At 40.1% G+C, this 24,460-nt stretch overlaps 2 protein-coding genes across 2 annotated transcripts in view; both read left to right on the forward strand.

Annotated features, from left to right (window-relative positions):
- LOC103515486 overlaps positions 1 to 795 on the forward strand; it is a 9,207-nt gene extending 8,412 nt beyond the window's left edge. The window contains exon 4 of the mRNA XM_008480427.2: positions 73 to 795. Within this exon, the coding sequence (XP_008478649.1) occupies positions 73 to 341 (269 nt within the window). The 3' untranslated portion in view covers positions 342 to 795. The remainder of the gene's footprint in view (positions 1 to 72) is intronic.
- Positions 796 to 10,311: 9,516 nt separating this feature from the next.
- Positions 10,312 to 24,460, forward strand: part of LOC103515490 (uncharacterized protein YMR317W-like) — a 50,719-nt gene continuing 36,570 nt past the window's right edge. Inside the window, exon 1 of the mRNA XM_008480428.1 lies at positions 10,312 to 10,470. Within this exon, the coding sequence (XP_008478650.1) occupies positions 10,312 to 10,470 (159 nt within the window). The remainder of the gene's footprint in view (positions 10,471 to 24,460) is intronic.

Raw genomic sequence — 24,460 nt, forward strand, 5'->3', positions numbered from 1 at the left:
CTTTCCCTCTTTTCCCTAACCCCCAAAAATTCAAAATCTTTATTTCCCCCCCCCCCCGCTCTTCTTTTCCAGACGAGAAGAAGCTTATAGTGTCGGGCCGTAGCAACAGTCCAGACTCGTGTAACAAGGACGACCAAGTGCGCAAGATGGTCGACTGTCTGGCCAAAGATTTCGGCCGGAATCTCAAGACTGCCGCCGTGATGAACCATCTCCGTCGGTACATTCACAAAAAGGATGCCAAGGCGTGGTTTAACTATCTGTGCCACTGTCAGGGGATCCGGATCACCAAGAAACATGTGGTGAAGATAGTCAACTGCTACCTGAAAGCAATCCCTACGTGAGGACGCGAAACAGTATCTTTTAGCGGCGAATCGAAACTCCTGGACGAATTTATGGCGGACGACTCACGACTCCTGGCGGATAAACCGGACAATCTCTGTTGGAATTTCAAAACAAGAGAGTACAAAATATTAAATAATAAAATTATTATAACCAAAAAGTAAAAATAGGTATATAAAAATGTATTACGTACCTATTGATTTGCTAATTTTGCTGTCATATGAATTTGCAATTATAAAAAATATCCACAAAAATAAATCAAACCGGACAATCTCTGTTGGAATTTCAAAACAAGAGAGTACAAAATATTAAATAATAAAATTATTATAACCAAAAATATATAAAAATGTATTACGTACCTATTGATTTGCTAATTTTGCTGTCATATGAATTTGCAATTATAAAAAATATCCACAAAAATAAATAGTAAATTATGTTTGAAGTCAAAGAAAAGCATCTCTTGGTTTTGTTTCAAAATCTTGCTCTATTTCTCTAAGGAAATTCTAGGTACACTATATTTCCCAGGACTAGTCATATTGCAGCCTTAGTCTGACATTCTTGCATTGAGGGGGTGGTTGTAGTTAGTATTTTGTGTATATTCCATATGGTCCAAGTCCATCTTGCCTTCATTAAGATCTACAAAGGTGTCTTTAAAGATTTCCACCTTCTCCCCAGTCAATAAAAAAGAGTCATATCGATACACAGTAGCACTCCATGAAAGCTTTTTGGGTGAATAAATGGAAAATCCTTTTATTAGATCAGTGGTAAAAGTCTGTTAGCATAGGTACTCGTATTTTAGAATATCATTCAAATTCAGACCATGATTTTCTTTTAAGCAGCCCTTAACTACGAAAGGGGCTCGCTCAAGATTTATTTCGGGAGAGAGTCTCTTTGGGTCTCAGCCCCAAGTGCATTACAATACAAGCTTGGGACAAAAAAGCAGTAAAGATAACTCTGTTTTTGGCAATTTTTTATAGCTTCATCAATTGGTATAAAAAGCCTCACCTAGAAAGGCTACTCTATTAGTTGTGGTTTCCTCAGGACTACTATTTTTTTCTCTTTGTACTTTTTCATTTCTCGTGATACAAGGTGTTAGATAAGTGTTATTACTCCAACTACTTACTGTCAGAAAATTTATTGTCCCTCACTGACGGCGTTCTCTGGCTATACCTTTACCTACTAAACATTCAATTAAATCGCTAAAGGAAAGCAAATGGACGATATTGTTTGAAAATGTTGTCCAGCAATAATGTCAACAATGTAAAGAGCACATGCCAGTAATGTCAACAAAAACGCACGCCAGCAATATCAACAAGAACAATATTAGGCAACATTGGAAAGATTAACATTGTAAAAAAAAGTAGGTACCTAAATAAAATTTCGAAGAACAAAGCCTTTTGTACGAAACTTGTAGAGGCTAGAATTTCTTCTTAATTGTCCAGGGTTTCCATGTATTCCTATTATTGATGGTTATTGGGTTCACGATTATCACTTCTGGACTTATCCTGATCGGAGGGTACTACCAGTAGTTTCTGAGTTTCTCATCCCGAAAATCGAAGCAGAGTCACAACGCATCGTGTGAATGCGCCTCAATTATTTCTTCCAATATTGGAAATGTTGTTCACAATTTCTTACTTTATTTTTCTTTCAATCTCCTCTCTCCCCATTCCTTCCTTCCCTTTTTACTTTCCTTATCCTATAGGAAGGAAAGTAATGTAATCGGGTCAAATTTTCGATGGTCAGTTTTTAGTGCCACAAAGCGTTTTGAGGTCCCTAGAGCCTAATTCCAAAGTTTCAGCCATTGGTCCGTGTGTGTGTCTGTCTGTAAACAAAATATCTCGCGAACGGTAAGAGCTAGAGGCTTGAAATTTGGTATGTAGATGTCAAATGTGATAAGGATGCGACACAAAACTTTTGGTTAAGACCGGTGCAACGGTTGGCGGCATTTACCGCTTTTTGGCGGTTTTCGGCTCTACTGACTAAACGGTAAGAGATATCGAAAAAGTTACAACAGAAGACCCCCCCCAAAGTCATCTACTGACTAAACGGTAAGAGATATCGAAAAAGTTACAACAGAAGACCCCCCCAAAGTCATACCTGAAATCCCTATGAAAGTACTTTTCATTACCATCGGAGTAACGGTTAGCTGTATATTGACCTCATTTTGGCCGTTTTCGACCGCTTTTTGGCGGTTTTCAGCTCTACTGAATAAACGATTAGAGATATCGAAAAAATCTGGTGTGAACATCACACGACTTTCCTTATCCTATTGAATGATGCTTATTTGAGTGTTCTTTTACCCTAACTTTTACCATATCTCTAACCGTTTTGTCGCTATAGCTGAAAACCGCCAAAAAACGGTCGAAATCTGTCCAAAAGCGGTCAAAATACCGCCAAGCGCAGCAACCATCTCAACCAAACGTTTTGTGTTGCACCCTTGTCACATTTGTGAACTACATACCAAATTTCAAGTCTCTAGCTTATACCGTTCCCGAGATATTGTTAAATTACACCAAAAACCGCCAAAAAAAAAGATTGTATTTGCATAATTTTTTAATTAAAATGTATTGAAATTTGAAATCTTCTTCGCGTTCTGTTTCAACATCTTGTGGCCTACCAATTAAATGGAAAACAGGTTAACCCGTTCAAGTTCTTGGGGATGAAAATTAGAGCTTCGTGTTTACGCAAATGTTTAACCCATTAAATCTCTTGAAGTTGAAAATTAGAGCTTCGCTACAGTTCGCCATTTCCCATCCCTACCGGTTAATGGGAAACAGTTTAACGAGTTTAACCCATTGGTGTCCTTGGACTTGAAAAAACAACTTCGTTGGGAATTTTGACAAATATGATTATTCTTGAAAGGGTGATTTTGTTTTAGCCATTTTTAGAATCACTAGTAATATTGAGGTTTTCAACTCTTGTCTGTCAAAATGTTTGTGATGGGTTAAATTGTAATACTGCGGGATTCAGTATTACACAGAACCGCTTTTACCCCTGAACCACATTCTCTATATTCCTTTCATACAGCAATCTCTCTAGAATAAGGAGAGATTTCTAAAGAAATTGTTATTAATGAATGAAGTTCAAGTTCAAACAAGGGGGAAAACTAGACTTATTGACCGAACGATAATGAAACTGAAATTATAAATTACCTATATTTAATGAACTCCCCATTCGTGACACAAGCTCCGGCTTTTACGGATGGGTATACCATTTGTTAACTATTTATTTGATGAGAGAGCGAACCACATTCTACTCCTTTCACGTACAGCAATCTCTCTAGAATAAGGAGAGATTTCTAAAGAAATTGTTATTAATGAATGAAGTTCAAGTTCAAACAAGGGAAAAACTAGACTTATTGACCGAACGATAATGAAACTGAAATTATAAATTATATTTAATGAACTCCCCATTCGTGACACAAGCTCCGGCTTTTACGGATGGGTATACCATTTGTTAACTATTTATTTGATGAGAGAGTTGTTCTGAAAAACCAATAATTGGAAACTTATAAAATAAATAAATAGTGAGATCTACATTTCAACTCGACAGTTTTGGGTGTTTCACTATTTGTTCCGCTATCTCGCGATTGCCTGGTCCGATTTTGATGAAATTTGGTACCGAAATTTAAAACATAAATGTACGTCAATCCTTGAAATTAACCCGAGTAGCTAGATTTAACCCGCATGTGATGTTCAAAAATGTCCCATTTGCAACTTCGACTGGCTATGGTTTTGAAGTGGTGCTTATGCAGTAGGATACCTACAACCTACATAGGGTAAGTGTACCATTTATTCGCCCACCTAAAAAACGTACCATTTATTGGCCCACCTGTACGATACGCCACATAAGTCTGAACTGGACGAAATTTTTTAAGATCCAATTTCATCAAAAGAAAGGGCTTAAAGACTGCTATCGAACCAGTGCTATTCAAAAATTGTAGTCATAAAAACAAAAATTAGCCTTGAAGTTGAAAATTAGTCGATCCTTGAAATTTGAGTAGCTAGATTTAACCCGCATATGATGTTCAAAAATGTCCCATTTGCAACTGCGACAGGTTTTGAAGTGGTGCTTATGCAGTAGGATACCTACAACGATAAAAAAAAAAAAAAAAAAAAAAAAGAACTTACCCTATTGCAATTAAGAAAAAAAAAAATACTTACCATACTAATCGTTCAGTTTGAGCTTCGATTGTTGCTAGCATCATCAACGTCTGGTCTCTCATAGTATGTTAGTTCAGTTACCCAGACTCGGTGTATGGTCGCTGTTAGTAGGTCACGATGTGTGAAGGAGAGGCAGTGAATTTGACGTCATTAATGAGATCATCAGCAATCATGGTGTCAGCGATTTCCCTGGAAATAAAAAGAAAGAAGAGAAAAGGTTAATTCCCGCGCGGGGCGGATTTTATCCTGCTGGGATAATGTTCGTTCTCGGAACGGCTGGCTTTCTCCTATCCTGTCTTCCTTGTCTCTTCGAGTAATGAGATCATCAGCAATCATGATGTCAGCGATTTCCCTGGAAATAAAAAGAAAGAAGAGGAAAGGTCAATTCCCGCCCGGGGCGGATTTTATCCTGCTGGGATAATGTTCGTTCTCGGAACGGCTGGCTTTCTCCTATCCTGTCTTAAAAAAAAAAAAAAGTCTCTTCGATCTCGGGACGATAAGACCATAGCAGTTACAGTCCCCTCTGTCAAACCTCTTAAAAAAAGGTTCTTCCTAAGTATATTGGACAAATCTCGACTATCATTAGTGTACTGTAGAAGTGATCCCCAACATCGATGGTTGGGAAACCGTAGGGTTGGCCCATCGTTGAGAAATGTTTACACGGTTGAAGAATTGTTGGCCAACGGTAAGACAACATGTCAAGCCCAAAATAGATTAACTTTGGTCCTAAATAACGACCGAACCCAGCCATCCCAGTTAGCTTAGTTGGTAGTGCGTCTGCCTTGTAAGCGCTAGGCCGCGGGTTCGATTCCCGCCCGGGGTGGATTTTATCCTGATGGGATTCCCTCTGTCAAACCTCTTAAAAAAAAACGACCGAACCATACATTTCTGGGAACCCACCCCTGGGCGATTTTGATCCACATAACTTATCCAATATCTCTGCAATTTTTGAACGATCGGAGGCTTAATGTTGTTTCTGAGCTTTTTCAAGATTATCGAAAGCAAAAAGAATGGCAACGGCTTGACAAACATTCCAAACAATCACACCTTTAGAGTTTAATGGGGTAAGATTGGTGTTAACACATTTCAGCCTCATCCCTAAAGAGAATTTAGCTGAAAAGATAAGCGATAAGCCCAATGATAAGCTTTAAAAGATAAAGCTCAAAGATAAGTATGGGATGAGTTGTTACAAACTAGGCAAAAAGGAAAGACAAAAAAATAGGTAAACAAAAAAGTTTTTGCAAAAGTGGGTAAAGTGAAGAAAATCCAGCACTTTTTGTCAGTGCTTACCGCGAAGTTAATAGAAACGAAAGTTCTTTATGGGGGAAAAGCGTAAAAAAAGATAAGCGAGTATTGACATCCTGTGAAGAAAAAGACGAAGAAAAAGAAGGAGGAGAAGGAGTAGGAGAAGAAGAAGAAGAAGAAGAAGAAGAAGAAGAAATATATAAAAAAAAACTTCAAACAAAACGCAAGGAAGGAAATAGTTAAATGTAAAACTCAAAAGAAAATGGAAAGGTAAAAAAGAGAGAGTAACCGTGGAGTTATAGAAGGGGTAAACCCCCCACCGTACCGGGAAGTTATAGAAGGGGTAAACCCCCCAACTGTGGAGTTATAGGAGGAGAAAATCCTCAACCGTGGAGTTAAGGGAGGGGTAAACCCCCCAACCGTGGAGTTAGAGGAGGGGTAAACCCCCTACTCTTGCTGCAGAGGGCTATCACCGTTACGCGATGTTAGGGGAGGGCTACGGTGCGTTGGAGTTAGAAGGGGGGAAACCCAAAGTTACCTTGGCCTTGGGAGATATGGAGGAGAAACCTCCAACTTTCGCTGAAGCAAACTGAGGGATAGCCCTGCCACGTTAAACAGAGTTAGAGGAGCAGAAACATGGTATGTGAGGAGTAAATCACCAACTTCTACTAAAGGGATAGTCCCGCTTTGAAATGTTAGGTGATCCTCCAAGTCTTCCTGGGGAAAGGTGAAGGAATAAGGAAGAGTATTAGGAGTTGGAGGAAGAAAATAAATGGAAGGAGAAGGAGGACGAAGAATAAAATAAGCAGGAGGTGGAAGAATAAGAAGAGAAGGGAAATAAGAACACCAGAAGAGTAGGAGGAGGGGAATAAAGATTAAGAGGAGGAGGAAGAAGAGGGAAGAGGAGGGATAAACCTATGACTTGACATTAGTATTATTCCAACAATACGTCTTTCATGATTAGAGTTTTATTATACGAACAATACCAACAGCACATTTGTCATGTGGCATTCTCAGTCTTGAAGCTTTCTCTTCCTCCCTCTATCTCTCTCTCTCTCTCTCTCTCTCTCTTTTGCTGTTCTTTCTCTTTCTCTTTGTGACAGAGAAGCGAATAAAGCTTCCATTGCTCAAAGGCTCGAATAAAAACTTCCAACAATACTCTCTCTCTCTCTGTTTTGCTGTTCTTTCTCTTTCTCTTTGTGACAGAGAAGCGAATAAAGCTTCCATTGCTCAAAGGCTCGAATAAAAACTTCCAACAATAAAAACATATAAAAACTTCAAAGACCCATTAAGTCACGGAACAGATTGTGGTGACAACAGGGGTCCATTTCTAATGCCGGCCACTCATGCTCAGACAGTCTGACAGACCTTGGTCTTCACAGTCTGACAGACCAAGGTCTGTCAGACTGTCGGAACGTGTGTGGTGAAAAAAGCTACAGACCTAGGTCTCTCAGACGGTCTGACAGACCTAGGTCAGATCTGGATCTGTTCATCAGAGACTTGTTGTTGGAAGCGTGGTCCGCCACACGTTCCTCTTTGTGACAGAGAATAGAATAAAGCTTCCATTGCTCAAAGGCTCGAATAAAAACTTCCAACAATAATAAAAACATATAAAAACTTCAAAGACCCATTAAGTCACGGAACAGACTGTGGTGACAACAGGGGTCCATTTCTAATGTCGGCCACTCATGCTCGGACCGTTTGACAGACTAAGGTCGAAGTGGAGGACCCAGGTCCAGGTCTGTCAGACTGTCCGAACGTGTGTGGCGAAGCTACAGACCCAGGTCTCTCAGACGGTCTGACAGACCTAGGTCAGATCTGGATCTGTTCATCAGAGACTTGTTGTTGGAAGCGTGGTCCGCCACACGTTCCGACGCTATGCGACGGACTGACGGACCCACGTCTGTCTGAGAGTGAGTGGCTGGCATAAAAGGACTTCTCCAGTCCAAACAGTTCAAATTTTACTTTGTTGCCTCAATTGATGAGGCCTGAGAAAAAAATGTAGGTACCTGAAAGAAAGTAACAAAGTGATGTGCAATTGAATCCAATTACCATCAGCCTTTTATACGATAATATTGTATCACCCATTAAGTCACGGAACATATTGTGGTGACAACAGGGGTCCATTTCTAATGCCGGCCACTCATGCTCGGACCGTTTGACAGACCAAGGTCGAAGTGGAGGACCCAGGTCCAGGTCTGTCAGACTCTCAGAACGTGTGTGGCGAAAAAAGCTACAGACCCAGGTCTCTCAGACGGTCTGAGAGACCTAGGTCAGATCTGGATCTGTTCATCAGAGACTTGTTGTTACAAGCGTGGTCCGCCACACGTTCCGACGCTATGCGACGGACTGACGGACCCACGTCTGTCTGAGAGTGAGCGGCTGGCATAAAAGGACTTCTCCAGTCCAAATTTTACTTGTTGGCCTCCGAAAAATTTTGTTGCCTCAATTGATGAGGCCTGAGAAAAAAAATGTAGGTACCTGAAAGAAAGTAACAAAGTGATGTGCAATTGAATCCAATTACCATCAGCCTTTTATACGATAATATTGTATCTTTTCGTCACCACAAATGTATTCCTTCCCCTAGCTTCTCCCTCTCCTAATCTTCTTTCCCTCAATTTGTCATTCCCAATTCTAAAACAGTTCAAATCAAATTACAGTTCCCCCTCCCCCCAAAACGTTAACCCGTGTCTGTTCCTTTCCTTTTCTTCCTCCTCCTCCTCCTCCTCCTCTTTCTTCGTCAGCTTCTTTTTCTTTTTCTTCCTCTTCTTCTTACTTTTATTCTTCTTCTTCTTCTTCTTCTTCTTCTTCTTCTTCTCCTTCTTTTTCTTGGAGCGAGCGAGAGAGGTAACACTTTCAACTACCAACTGCCTAAGCAGTATCTGATCTGACGAAAAAAAAACAATTGTTTTGGGGGGATTTTTTTCACATTTTCTCACACAAATGAGCTCTGATCTCGAAATTTGTCGCGACGACCTATGAACTGAAAAGTTTTAGATAACACTTCAGTCGTTTTTTTAAGACCGGTTTTAGCGTCACCTATGTTAAGCTACGCCGAGCAAGCCCAATAAATGGATGGGTGACTTAAAGGAATAAAGGGAGAACGGGCTCTAGTCTTGATTTTAAATCATTACATGAAAGTGGAGGGGAGGGAGAGGAGAGGTGGAGGAGGAAGTTGGAAAGAAAAGTAGAATAAAGTGAAGCATTTTGTGCAGTAAATAAATAATGATAATAAACTGAATATTAAACAAAATAGGTAGGTTGGTACATAGGTACTGATTTTCTTTAATCACGATCGAGTAAACTACGGGCTAAAAAATTCCCGGAGGGACGGGCCCAGCTTGTTTATACGTTTATACTGAAGTACCCGTACGCCTATCGTCGCGAACGACGTCAGCGCGGAAAACGTCACAGTTCCAGCAACGTCGAAGGCAGAAGAGGCGATGTCGATGGCAGCGGGTACGATGTCGATTGGGACATTTGCGGCGAACGACGTCATCGCGGAAAACGTCACAGTTCCAGCAACGTCGAAGGCAGAAGAGGCGATGTCGATGGCAGCGGGTACGATGTCGATTGGGACATTTGCGACGAACGACGTCAGCGCGGAAAACGTCACAGTTCCAGCAACGTCGAAGACAGAAGAGGCGATGTCGATGGCAGCGGGTACGATGTCGATTGGGACAATTGCGACTGGCGCTGTGACGAGTATGGCTGTCGATTTTACCTCGTATTTCAGAATATCATTCAAATTCAGACCATGATTTTCTTTTAAGCAGCCCTTAACTAGAAAAGGGGCTCGCTCAAGATTTATTTCGGGAGAGAGTCTCTTTGGGTCTCAGCCCCAAGTGCATTACAATACAAGCTTGGGACAAAAAAACGGAGTTGGTGTTGTCGCAACGGGGATGACGATCTTTGGCCAAAAGTCCTTGGTATCCTTGGTCTTCCGGGTGGACTTGGGGCTGAGACTCAATCGTCGTAAAGTCCTGGTTTGCATCGTTGGGTAATGTTTACATGGGTACGGCTGTTGACTTATCGTTGAGGGATGATTGGGAAACAGTCTGCTATTGTTGGCCTACATAAAACGGAGGTGGTGTTGTCGCAACGGGGATGACGATCTTTGGCCAAAAGTCCTTGGTATCCTTGGTCTTCCGGGTGGACTTGGGGCTGAGAACCAATCGTCGTGAAGTCCTGGTTTGCCCATCGCATCGTTGGGTAATGTTTACATGGGTACGGCTGTTGACTTATCGTTGAGGGATGATTGGGAAACAGTCTGCTATTGTTGGCCTACATGTTTTGGGAGCTGTTGGCTCATTGTGGGGGAACGGTTACATGATTGGGGTTTGCGAATGGTTACATGGTTGGGATAATGGTTGATTCATCGTTGAGGGATGATTGGGAAACAGTCTGCTATTGTTGGCCTGTCGTTGAGAAATACATAAGTTACATGTTTTGGGAGCTGTTGGCTCATTGTAGGGGAATGGTTACATGATTGGGGTTTGCGAATGGTTATCGATTTTACTGTCACTACCGTTACTCATGCAACAAGAAGAAGTACATCTACCGAATGGTCCGCTGTCTGGAGCGGGAATTCAATCGCGATCTCGACAATTCGACGGTCGCTCGCCGTCTCCGTCGTTACATTCGCCACAAGGACGTCAAAGGCTGGTGGAACTATCTGAAATACTGCTATGGAATCCGAACCACCAAGACCAATATCCTGAAGGTGACATCTTGCTACATTCGGGCCATTCCAACCTAAAGATCGACACCCCGAGATTGACAATTCGACACCCCCTCTGGCCGATTCCTGAAATTGATGATGTACTTTACAAGAATAATTGAATTGCTTTTTTCCAACTTTTCGACCTTTTCCCCATGTTTAATCTTCTTGTTGTTTGTAAAATACTCGTACATCGCCTCTCTTTGATTCATAATTTTTGATCAATTCCTGTGGCATTACTAATCCACCTGGGTATACCTGAGGTACCTATTTCTACATTGTTGTTTACGAGCTACAAATCAAGAGGTTATTCATTCATTTATTTTTGCAAATTAATAACTAAAATAATAATAAAAATAAAACTTACCTACTCGTCAAAATCGATGAAAATTCAAGAATGTTATTCCTGAACCTCTCTTTGATTCATAATTTTTGATCAATTCCTATGGCATTACTAATCCACCTGGGTATACCTGTGGTATTTCTACATTGTTGTTTACGAGATACAAATCAAGAGGTTATTCATTCATTTATTTTTTGCAAATTAATAACTAAAATAATAATAAAAATAAAACTTACTCGCTCGTCAAAATTTACATGGTTGGCCTATCGTTGAGAAATACATAAGTTACATGTTTTGGGAGCTGTTGGCTCATTGTAGGGGAATGGTTACATGATTGGGGTTTGCGAATGGTTACATGGTTGGGGAAATGCGTTGGGGAATGGTTACATGCTTGGAGCAACATCCGTGGCCGAGTGGTCCCCATGTTAATCTTCTTGTTGTTTGTAAAATACTCGTACATCACCTCTCTTTGATTCATAATGTTTGATCAATTCCTGTGGCATTACTAATCCACCTGGGTATACCTGAGGTATTTCTACATTGTTGTTTACGAGCTACAAATCAAGAGGTTATTCATTCATTTATTTTTTGCAAATTAATAACTAAAATAATAATAAAAATAAAACTTACTCGTCAAAATCGATGAAAATTCAAGAATGTTATTCCTGAGGATATATTTTTCATTTTCCTTTTTGCAGGTTTCACTCAAACGCTCACATTTACCAAGTATAATCCCTAGCTCTGATATTTATGGAGAGCTATACCTAGGTACTTATAGCTGTATCTACTCAAGGATATAAAGTTTAATATTTAAAAACCTCATCTCCTTCGCTTAATTTTACACGTTCGACTCCTGAGAATGTTCATTTTAATTTTAGATGATTCAGATTTTGGGATACTTAAATAGTACATTATTGTTTCTGTCAAACATCTTAAGGAAACTACATACATAAACCACTCACTATCAGGTAGAACTGGACAGGTAAACCTGATCAGGTCCGCCTGTCAAGTCTACCTGATGAGCACACACACCATCAGGTGAACCTCCGGGTTCGATTTCCGGCGGGGCCGAGGTTTTTCGGCTCTGTGCTTGGAGTTCAGGGTGCACTCAGGATCGTGAGGACAATTGAGTAGCTACTTTAACCGAGTAGCGACCAGTGGCGGCATTACAAGTCAAAGAAACGAGCGATGATAAATATGATGATTGAGTAAATGAAAGACTTGTAATACTGATATCACAGTTGCACGCAGGAGGTCCGGGTTCGATTCCCGGCGGGGTCGAGCTTTTTCGGCTCTGTGCTTGGAGTTCAGGGTGCACTCAGGTTCGTGAGGACAATTGAGTAGCTACTTTAATCGAGTAGCGACCAGTGGCGGCATTACAAGTCAAAGAAACGAGCGATGATAAATATGATGATTGAGTAAATGAAAGACTTGTAATACTGCGATACTCACAAAGTTGTGAAAAAGCTCTCTGCTTTACCACAAAGATTCATGATTTGGTTACATGGTGGGGGAATGGTTCGTCTATCGTTTTAGAATGGTGGGGAAACATTAGACCATATAGTTGGCCCATTTTTGGGAAGTAACTGTAACAACGGATGCCGTTCCGAGAACGAAACTTATCCGTTTAGGATATTGTTCGCCCCTGGCGAGAATCGAACCCGCTCACACTACCCTCAAAGATCAAAACTATCATTTAGACCCAGTTCAGATCGGGTTTGATTCCCGGCGGGGCCGAGGTTTTTCGGCTCTGTGCTTGGAGTTCAGGGTGCACTCAGGTTCGTGAGGACAATTGAGTAGCCACTTTAATCGAGTAGCGACCAGTGGCAGCATTACAAGTCAAAGAAACGAGCGATGATAAATATGATGATTGAGTAAATGAAAGACTTGTAATACTGCGATACTCTCAAAGTTGTGAAAAAGCTCTCTGCTTTACCACAAAGATTCATGATTTGGTTACATGGTGGGGGAATGGTTGGTTTATCGTTTTAGAATGGTGGGGAAACATTAGACCATATAGTCGGCCCATTTTTGGGAAGTAACTGTAACAACGGATGCCGTTCCGAGAACGAAACTTATCCATTTAGGATATTGTTCGCGCCTGGCGAGAATCGAACCCGCGACTTAGCTCTCACAGGGCATTTGCACTACCCTCAAAGATCAAAACTATCATTTAGAGTATTTAGACCCAGTTCAGAAGAAACCTATTTGCTAGGAAGGAGTTCTAGGTCGCGGCGTTGATTCCATACAAATATGTAAGCTTTGTTCTCGGAACGGCTGACTTTCTCCTACCCATCTTCTTCCTTCGATTTCGGGACAAAAAGACCTCTTTTGTTACAGTTTCCTCTATCAAACCTGTGATCAGGTGAACCTGACAGGAACGGCTGAAAAGGTCCACTGTCAAGTCTACCTAATACCTGATGAGCACACACCGTACCAGTTAGACATGACAGGCGGACCTGATCAGGTGTACTTGTCAGATCTACCTGATGGTGAGTGGCTAGCCTTACTGAACTTCAGTGATCCTTGGATAACTGGCGCTTTCAAAGTGCTATCTCTGCTCTCTAAATCCACCAATAAAGGTGAACCTGACAGGAACGGCTGAAAAGGTCCACTGTCAAGTCTACCTAATACCTGATGAGCACACACCGTACCAGTTAGACATGACAGGCGGACCTGATCAGGTGTACTTGTCAGATCTACCTGATGGTGAGTGGCTAGCCTTACTGAACTTCAGTGATCCTTGGATAACTGGCGCTTTCAAAGTGCTATCTCTGCTCTCTAAATCCACCAATAAGAATGTCTCATTTTGCTTTTCGTATCGATTTTTTTTCGCATTGCTAAAGCTATTTGCAATATTTGCATTGATGCTGTTTTGCATCGTTGATAAAGCACACATAGGTACTATCAGCAATACGTCCCTCTTTCCATTTTCTCATGAAAAAAGCTATACAAAGGATAAATTTTATTAATACTCATATTTATAGAAAAAGTCTTGGCAACCATACTCGGATTTACATTTGAAAACTTTACAAACTGCAGATGCTTTCAAAGTGCTATCTCTGCTCTCTAAATCCACCAATAAGAATGTCTCATTTTGCTTTTCGTATCGATTTTTTTTTCGCATTGCTAAAGCTATTTGCAATATTTGCATTGATGCTGTTTGCATCGTTGATAAAGCACACATACTATTCGCAATACGTCCCTCTTTCCATTTGCTCATGAAAAAAGCTATACAGAGGATAAATTTTATTAATACTCATATTTATAGAAAAAGTCTTGGCAACCATACTCGGATTTACATTTGAAAACTTTACAAACTGCAGAGATGTCTCATTTTGCTTTTCGTATCGATTTTTTTTCGCATTGCTAAAGCTATTTGCAATATTTGCATTGATGCTGTTTGCATCGTTGATAAAGCACACATACTATCAGCAATACGTCCCTCTTTCCATTTGCTCATGAAAAAAGCTATACAGAGGATAAATTATATTAATACTCATATTTATAGAAAAAGTCTTGGCAACCATACTCGGATTTACATTTGAAAACTTTACAAACTGCAGACGCTGCATTTTATTCTTATGCGAACGGTTAGTGTGGTGTTTTACATGAAAAAATTTTTCCACTCCAGGACAAATTCAACACGTCAACTTCCTCTTATTTCTTTAGTATTGGTATTGGTATAAGTAGGGCCATCGGCTGTAATAAACGCCCTAGGTCACTGCAACCTGGTTAGATCTGGATATTTCTCTAGTAAGTAGGTATCCTCCGTTGCTGGTAATGTGGTGCTGTAATTGATGTCGGCTGTAATAAACGCCCTAGGTCACTGCAACCTGGTTAGATCTGGATATTTCTCTAGTAAGTAGGTATCCTCCGGTGCTGGTAATGTGGTGCTGTAATTGATTTTGATTAGAGGTGACGCGTCCAAGTATTATTTACAAAGAGCAATGAAATGTGAAGAAGTTTTGGTGTTTTACATGAAAAAATTTTTCCACTCCAGGACAAATTCAACACGTCAACTTCCTCTTATTTCTTTAGTATAGGTATTGGTATAAGTAGGGCCATCGGCTGTAATAAACACCCTAGGTCACTGCAACCTGGTTAGATCTGGATATTTCTCTAGTAAGTAGGTATCCTCCGTTGCTGGTAATGTGGTGCTGTAATTGATTTTGATTAGAGGTGACGCGTCCAAGTATTATTTACAAAGAGCAATGAAATGTGAAGAAGTTGTCTGGCTGGAGGACGTTAAACAGGGAGTAGACCAGCTTAGTCTCGCTGGGGGACTATAAACAGGGAGTATACCAGTCTGAATTTCCCTTGCTAAAGAAATAGCAAAGGTTGAGACTGTTGAGAGGGAAGGGCATCCACTCGTAAAATTTGTAGCCGGTTCATCAAACCTATACATATCTTGTGTTTCCAGTGGTTGGCCACTTGTACCAGCCTGAATTTCCCTTGCTAAAGAAATAGCAAAGGTTGAGAGGGAAGGGCATCCACTCGTAAAATTTGTAGCCGGTTCATCAAACCTATACATATCTTGTGTTTCCAGTGGTTGGCCACTTGGATTGCCTTGTCGTTTGCCGCTGTCAGGTCCTCTTGGGTGCAGGTTTAAATAGGGATCGTTCAAATATGAACTTTCTCCGCAGTGAACCTCAAAAAATATCCTCCGCAGTGCAAGTGTTAAAACGAGACTTCAATAATGACGGGGGATTTGAGGCTTTTCTGTTCATATATTTTCAAGCAAGGTATTAAAATATTTTGAAAAGAAAGATGATGAAGATTCTTTGCATATGAAAACCTGACGAAGAATTCCCCCAGCTGATGTTCCACATCATTAAATATGCCAAGGACTAGTAGAGTAAACTGAGGCCTGGTTCCAGAATGAAGTCCTTGGAGCCTGCGGCAGTGGCACGTTGAATCCACCCCTTCTCATCGGTTTAGTTACGGGATCGAGCGGATTTCGAACTCAATTTCATGTCTTCTGACAGTTTCATTTGTCCATACACGGTGGGTTTTCAGTCAGCTATGTGTGACATAATTCTTGGGTGTATCATGCCCATGATTAATTCACCGAGTGTAGGGTTGATATTCAGGTGTGACTTGAAAGAAGTTAGTAACGTCTGTGGTTGGTATTGGTTTACCCCCGGAGTCCTCAGGGATCATTCTTCCGGGAGGCCGGAAGCTAATTGGCTCACGGTCCATCTGGCAATATTTTTTGACTCCCCATGAGTTCACTTAACGTGAAGTGATGGTAGTGATGTGTCAACTACCTTGAGTCTAATTTGGTGATGTTCTTACAAAATAGAACAACAACAACAACAACAACAACAACAACAACAACAACAACAACAACAACAACAAAAATCTCTATATCTATATTTCCGACAATATGGACCAAAAGACGAATAAACAAAGAAGCTTTTAGAATTTAGAATATTTAGATGGATCTCAAATAACCCAATAAGTAATAATAATAACTGAATAACCCATTTACCTATTAGAAGAGCACTACTTTTCCCCCAAGAAACATAGATGTTTGTGAAAGTGTCGATAGGTATACTGATAGATAGATAGATGGATAGTGGTGAAATAGAACAACAACAAAAATCTCTATATCTATATTTCCGACAATATGGACCAAAAGACGAATAAACAAAGAAAGCTTTTAGAATCTAAATACATCTCAAATAACCGAATAAGTAATAATAATAACTGAATAACCCATTTACCTTTTAGAAGAGCACTACTTTTCCCCCAAGAAACATAGATGTTTGTGAAAGTGTCGATAGGTGTACTGATAGATAGATAGATGGATAGTGGATATACTTATAGGTATAATGATGTCAGTGGCGTGACGTGAGATATTCAAAAGGGCAAGCAACCCATCTACAGACAGTTTGCCGATCTGCTATTGGTCTTATGAGAATCTAATAGGTTGAATAATCACTTACCATTTTCGTTAAGTATTTCCTTAAGTGGAGCTTAGCACACCCTAGGGACCCTTGGTCTCTACACTTAAGCCTTTTGGTGGACTTTTTGTGTATAGAAGTGTTGAGTAGTAAGTACACTGAGAAAAAAACTAAGGCGTCTGAAGCCCAATCAAGTGACTGGGTTCCGGAACTCTAATATAAAACTCTATATCGAGAAGCTCGACACTGTAATAAAGCATTCCAACAACCTAAATCAGGGGAAGTAACCCAATAATAGAGTTCTTCCACTCTAACTTGTGGCACCCTATCACTGATTTATTTACCAGGAAAATTTAAGCCTCTTGGTGGACTTTTTGTGTATGAAAGTGTTGAGTAGTAAGTACACTGAGAAAAAAACTAAGGCGCCTGAAGCCCAATCAAGTGACTGGGTTCCGGAACTCTAATATAGAACTCTATATCGAGAAGCTCGACACTATAATATACAATTCCGACAACCTAAATCAGGGGAAGTAACCCAATAATAGAGTTCTTCCACTCTAACTTGTGGCACCCTATCACTGATTTATTTACCAGGAAAAGAAAACAAAAACCGTTAGAGAAGAACGAAGCCCGTCCCTTCCCTAGCTCCCACTTCTTGGACACACCTCTGACTCTGACTGATCTTATGAACTTTGTATACCCAGGAGCATTATGTCCCTCCTAAAAGTTAACTATTATTAGCTTCTCCCGTATCTTCTATTTTCCAGGTTATCCTGTAGTTCCCATCCAGTACTATTCCTTATACCCAATGCTATTTTCCAGGCCTGTATCCAGGATTTCAGAGGGGGGGGGAGGGGAGATGCTCAGGGGCCATTCGTTTTAGTAAATTACAAAATTTAAAAAATGTAAAATCTATATACCTTATCCCCCACAAAAATACAAATGTGAAAAAAAAAGGCCAAGTCCCTATCCAAAATGTCGGCCTATAAAAGTGGTGAGATCAGAAAATTAAGGCCAAGTCTGCATCCCAGTTTTTCGTGTCTGCTGAAAAATCTGGATCTCAATTCCTTCAACCTTCTCTCAATTTCAACTTGGAAAATTACCGGAGTTATGATAGGGATAAAAATGCTTCGGAATGTTTCGTGTAATATACACACTGGCGTGTTGAGGCCGGAACTTGGCCTGGCGTGCGCCTAGATTCTTTTCTTTTGCCTTTGCCGTGCGCCTAGATTCTTTTCTTTTTCCTTTCGGAATTTCCCCTCTTCTGAAGCTTGTTGTCCCTCTTTTGGTGTGATAGCGCCTGCACTAAACCATAGGAAATCCAAAATGGTGCACTATCGGAATAGGCTCCGGTTCCGAAAGGAAAATACATCTATTCTTCTTGTGCTACCCTGTAACTCGACACCATTCCTCTATCCCCTGACCTCTGCTACCATTTCCTATATCTAATGGGGTGTATTGAAGACGTGCTCTCCAGTAATGGAGTCGCAATAATGCCAACCACCATCAGAATGTACCCGACTCAAATCTGATGCAACTTCTTATTGGGTGTCAGGGCCTATTTAGGGGCGCCCCTTTGAGCTTCATTTTTCCCCTTTACTGTATGTTGGAAAGAGGTTGAGAGATATGGAAGTTGGAGGTAAGAGAGACAGGGTAAGACCAAGAATGAGATTTATGAAAGTGAAACAGGATTTGAAGGAGAAGAAGTTGGAAGTTAGCCACGCCCAAGACCGAGGCGCATGGAAGAGGTTGATTCAAAACGTCGACCTCACTTGAGTGGGAAAAGACGCAGTAAAAGAAGAAGAAGACTGTACGGCAGACTCCGAAAATTTGGAGCATACACCTTCCGTACATCCGTGGGTGCCACTTGTTTCGGCTTCAGATTCATACTGTCCTAGAGGCAGTTGATCTTCGGACTAAGTTACGGTAACAGCTTAGCACCGTACACAAAAAGCCCACTCATTTTGAGGCTTAAGTGCAGGGACTAAGGGTCCCAATGGTGTGTTAAGCTCCACGAATCTACGAGGGGCAATTGAGGAGCTAGTTTAAATAAAAAAACCTATTCACAATCGCCCACCTCCTCCCTCCCGAGATCCTGTATACGGCCCTGGTGAGTATACGGTTGGAAACTAGTATCTAGGGCCTTGGGGGAAGATTACCTCAGGCTATTAAGGGAGGAACCCCAATATCTTCAAGATGCATTTGGTGTGCTAATAGATAGTGTACTTTCTAATGCCACTGTTAGAATGTACCCATCTAAAATCTGATGCCACTTATTATTGGGTGAGTATAGGGTTGGAAAGTAATATCTAGGGCCTTGGGGAAGATTACCTCAGGCTATTAAGGGAGGGACGGCCAAATTCACTCCTCGTATGTAGCGACCTTTGCCTTGGTTTCTAGTAGAATATCAGTACCTTGTTTCTTTGCCTTATTGAATATCAAACTCTGGGTAATGATGATTGAGGCGAAACATGGAAAATTGAATGCTTGAATGTTCGAAAGAATTGTAGAATGAAACACTAGAATTGTAGTTATCCTAGAATGAAACACTAGAATTGTAGTTATCCTAGAATGAAACACTAGAATTCTAGTTATCCTAGAATGAAACACTAGAACGAAACACTAGAATTCTAGTTATCCTAGAGTGAAACACTAGAATTCTAGTTATCCTAGAATGAAACACTAGAATTCTAGTTAGCCTAGAATGAAACACTAGAATTCTAGTTATCCTAGCAACCTCCAGATCCAGAGTCCACCGCCTAAACACTACACAACTGAGGTTGTGGGTCATAGTAATTTTTGAGTCAGCTGAGGCGGGCCGGCGATAGCACGTTGAATGTGCCAGTTACACATTAAGGGTAAAGTCCCCTTCTCTAACAGGACTGTTAAACTAACAGCCTGTTAAACTAACAGAACTGTTAAACTAACAGACTGTTAAACTAAGAGACTGTTAAACTAACAGCCTGTTAATTTCCATTTCATTTGTATACTGCAACTTGTAGGTGGATTTCACATCTAGACTATTAGGACTATTAGGTGGATTTCACATCTAGACTGCAACTTGTAGTATATGACAGTTATCCTGTTGATGGCTACATAGTCTTATGGGCCTGTTCACACTTGAACTTGAAGTTTAAGTGTGAACAGGCCCATAAGACTATGTAGCCCTCAACATGAAAACTGCCGTATACAAGTTGCAGTCTAGATGTGAAATAGCCCTTAGGGGCTAAAAAGGAGGTTTGTGAACACACACCTTTAACAATATTATACTGTGAAGTTCAACATATATCAACCAAAGTTCCTCAAATGGCAGCTATGCACAAGGCTCCAATTTGAAAGTCAGTCAACTGGAAGCTACTTCACAAAGCTCCCATTCGAGGAAGTAAATAATAAGAGCTTTTTGCACGATTTTCTTCACTTTTTTTTTTCTTCTTTCAAAAAAGAAAAAAAGATCCTTCACTCCTTAAGGCGCCTATACACAATCTGAAAGTCCAAATGGTAGTTTCAACCAGCAATAATCGCACCTCGGAAATGGTTCAATTGGTTCAAGACAGGTCATTTTGACAAATCCAAGTAATACCTTCAAGTCGGGATTTTGTAGTGAAAGAAAATCGACAGTAATTCGGATTCTATTTATGGACTAGTAGGTGGACATCATCATTTGATTTATGAAAAAGGTTTTTGAGATTATTTGAGGTAATTTGAGATGAATCGTGATGTTCCCATTGACTCTAGGAAGCCATTTGAACTAGAAACAATGGATCTAGCCAAATTCACTCCTCGTATGTAGCGACCTTTGCCTTGGTTTCTAGTAGAATATCAGTACCTACCTTGTTTCTTTGCCTTATTGAATATCAAACTCTGGGTAATGATGATTGAGGCGAAACATGGAAAATTGAATGCTTGAATGTTTGAGTAGAATACATTATAACTATGTACATTGTACATACATAGTCGGAGGTATAAGTATTATGTAGATAAGAAGTTTAAGAAGAGTATATGTACATTGTACATATTAGTAGTCCTTAAGTCGTTTAACGGAAGCTGGAATTGTACCTTTATCACATTACACAAATAAGTACCTATATTGACATTTTCATTTTATTTTTTATTCTTTGCGTTGTTTAAAGGCAATTTGTTTGGCCTAGTAAAAGTGGCTCAAAAGTTAATTTTACTCTTACAAGATTTTGACCGATAAAATTCAAACAAACAGAGACATCATGTAAAAAAAAGACTTCTGCTTTTCCGCAGACATACAGGGTGCTCTATTCCTTACTTCAGGAACACCCTGTAAACAGACAGCTTCTTAACTTTAACGTTTGAAGATTTTCTTCCACCCTTGACCTTTAAGAAGGTATTTAGTTCTTTTTATTTCATGTGCTGTGTGATGGGTTTTACGTCTTTTCTCTCGTCTTTTGGATTCTTTTTTCCCCACAAACTTCCAAGAAAATCGACTTGCAATTTTGCAAATGAAAAAATCCCTTTTTTATGTAATTTGTCTAATCAAAATGATGTACTTCTCCTCCTCTCTTTTTCTACTTTTTCCCTCTTATTTGCGGAGAGGGAAAATAAGTAAGTATTCAATTTCCAACTTTCAGATTTCCTTTTAAACTCTTGGATATCTTAAGGACCTTCTCTAGCTAATGAGCTTTTTAAACAATACGTTCTGACGTTCTGCGATAAATTCTGAATCAATGTAAACACACAGCTAACTTTGTACCGATATGTTTGAGTTGTTAGTGCCATGACTATTAGAACTAGAACTCGCATCTCAGGGATCCGCGTCAATGTTTCTTTTTTTTTTTTGTTCTAATTTTCGTCAAAGTTAATTTCCCTTTTTTCATGTCCCAGTTTTTAGCCCAGTACGATAGTAATAAAAAGGTATAAGGGACGGGCTACTGTATTCGCTTCGGTGTCACCTGATACAGTTTCCTCTATCAAACCTGATACAGTTTCCTTTATCAAACCTGATACAGTTTCCTTTATCAAACCTGATACAGTTTCCTTTATCAAACCTGTTACAGTTTCCTCTATCAAACCTGATACAGTTTCCTTTATCAAACCTGTTACAGTTTCCTTTATCAAACCTGATACAGTTTCCTCTATCAAACCTGATAGAGGAAACTGTAGTACTATTAAATTAGTTTTAGATGGACGTACATAATTGAAATTGTCATAAATTGTAAAATAAAATTATATTGTGTCAAACATTAAAATAAAATATAATTATTCTATTCAACACGTGCCTCTTCAATTAAAATTCAAACGAGGAAACTGTAGTACTATTAAATTAGTTTTAGATGGACGTACATAATTGAAATTGTCATAAATTGTAAAATAAGGGACGTTAAACAGGGAGTAGACCAGCTTAGTCTCGCTGGGGGACTATTATAAACAGGGAGTATACCAGCCTGAATTTCCCTTGCTAAAGAAATAGCAAAGGTTGAGAGGGAAGGGCATCCACTCGTAAAATTTGTAGCCAAAACCAAATGTCAGCCCAAAGCAATTACCCTGGTTAGGGCTGATTGGGAGGCTGTGTCGTTTGCCGCTGTCAGGTCCTCTTGGGTGCAGGTTTGAATAGGGATCGTTCAAATATGAACTTTCTCAGCAGTCAACCTCAAAAAAATATCCTCCGCAGTGCAAGTGTTAAAACGAGACTTTAATAATGACGGGGGATTTGAGGCTTTTCTGTTCATATATTTTCAAGCAAGGTATTAAAATATTTTGAAAAGAAAGATGATGAAGATTCTTTGCATATGAAAACCTGACGAAGAATTCCCCCAGCTGATGTTCCGCATCATTAAATATGCCAAGGACTAGTAGAATAAACTGAGGCCTGGTTCCAGAATGAAGTCCTTGGAGCCTGCGGCAGTGGCACGTTGAAGCCACCCCTTCTCATCGGTTTGGTTACGGGATCGAGCGGATTTCGACCTCAATTTCATGTCTTCTGACAATTTCATTTGTCCATACACGGTGGGTTTTCAGTCAGCTATGTGTGACATAATTCTTGGGTGGATCATGCCCATGATTAATTCACCGAGTGTAGGGTTGATATTCAGGTGTGACTTGAAGGAAGTTAGAAACGTCTGTGGTTGGTATTGGTTTACCCCCGGAGTCCTCAGGGATCATTCTTCCGGGAGGCCGGAAGCTAATTGGCTCACGGTCCATCAGTATCTAGACGGGTGATCATCTGGGCAATGGCGTTCTGTTCGTTTCCCCACCTACTCAGGTTGGGTGATTTTATGTGAGGAAGCGGGTACCTTGTCGGTCAAAAGGAGTTTAAAATCCCCGTCACTTAAAACCTTAGTAATTATACAGTGACGTTAAAACCATAAAAGGTAACAGCTTAACACTCGGATTTCCATTTCCGAAATCCACCTTTTCCTTCCCACATTTTATTGAATAGGGCCCCAATTTTTTGAGATGAAGTTCGCACGGGGGGATGGAAAATAAAAATGGTAGACATTTTCTTTTTTCAAGTGCTCGAGACTTGTGGTAGGCACAGTTTTTTTATGCTTTTTCAAGATGGAAAATAAAAATGGTAGACATTTTCTTTTTTCAAGTGCTCGAGACTTGTGGTAGGCACAGTTTTTTTATGCTTTTTCAAAATAAGGAGGATTTTTTTTTTCTTCTCTCCTTTTCTTTCTCAATAAAATGTTATTATTTATTTTTTGAAAGGAAATTCGCAACTTTCTTGTTCGAGGAAGTGAAGGAAGTCTTAATGTGACTTACAAGTGTCCACTTCTCTTTTCTCCTTGTCCTCTCTTCCTCCTCCTTAGCATCTCTTTCTCTTCATTGCCCCCGCTTTCTCTTGTTCTCTCATTTTCCAAAAGAGAAAAAGAGCTCCTCATTCTGATTCTTTTCTTCTCGCCACTTATTTTAGGTTTTCTTCCTCTCCTCTCCACTCTCTCATGTTTCTATATCCCATTGCCCCCGCTTTCTCTTGTTCTCTCATTTTCCAAAAGAGAAAAGAGCTCCTCATTCTGATTCTTTTCTTCTCGCCACTTATTTTAGGTTTTCTTCCTCTCCTCTCCACTCTCTCATGTTTCTATATCCGAAAATCTTCTTCTTCCCTGTTCCTGTATTTTTCCTGTTTCTTCCACTCTTTATTTTCTTTTCTGTTTACCACTTTAGCAGCGCATATACTCTGTTCGATCGAAATCGGTCGACTTTTTCATTCCATCAAAATTCTTTCATCCTACTTCGATTCTTATTCTACGTTCCGTGTCCAGCTCGTCCGTGAAATCTTGTCCATCCAGAAAAGAGTAGTCTCTTTTGCATGCAAAAGGTCTCCGTGCAGGGTTTCTCCAAGAGAGGACATACAAGTAAATGTTGATAGATTCTTACGTAACTTTGTGAAGATTCATCTTGAAAAAGAAGAACACAATAACTTTTACTCTTCACAGTTGGGGGAGGGGTTTTTTATTGTTTATTCAAACTGGTCAATTTGTTCCCCTTTTTTGTTAGCTTTCTTTTTCTTATGTGCAATTTTTTACAGTTTACACTGATGATGCCAGCAATGGCGAAACCTTCTTTTCTGTTTACCACTTTAGCAGCGCATATACTCTGTTCGATCGAAATCGGTCAACTTTTTCATTCCATCAAAATTCTTTCATCCTACTTCGATTCTTATTCTACGTTTTCTTTTCTGTTTACCACTTTGGCAGCGCATATACTCTGTTCGATCGAAATCGGTCAACTTTTTCATTCCATCAAAATTCTTTCATCCTACTTCGATTCT

The sequence above is a fragment of the Diaphorina citri genome, unplaced genomic scaffold (assembly GCF_000475195.1).
Source record: "Diaphorina citri unplaced genomic scaffold, Diaci psyllid genome assembly version 1.1 scaffold1352, whole genome shotgun sequence".
Classification (NCBI taxonomy): domain Eukaryota; kingdom Metazoa; phylum Arthropoda; class Insecta; order Hemiptera; family Psyllidae; genus Diaphorina; species Diaphorina citri.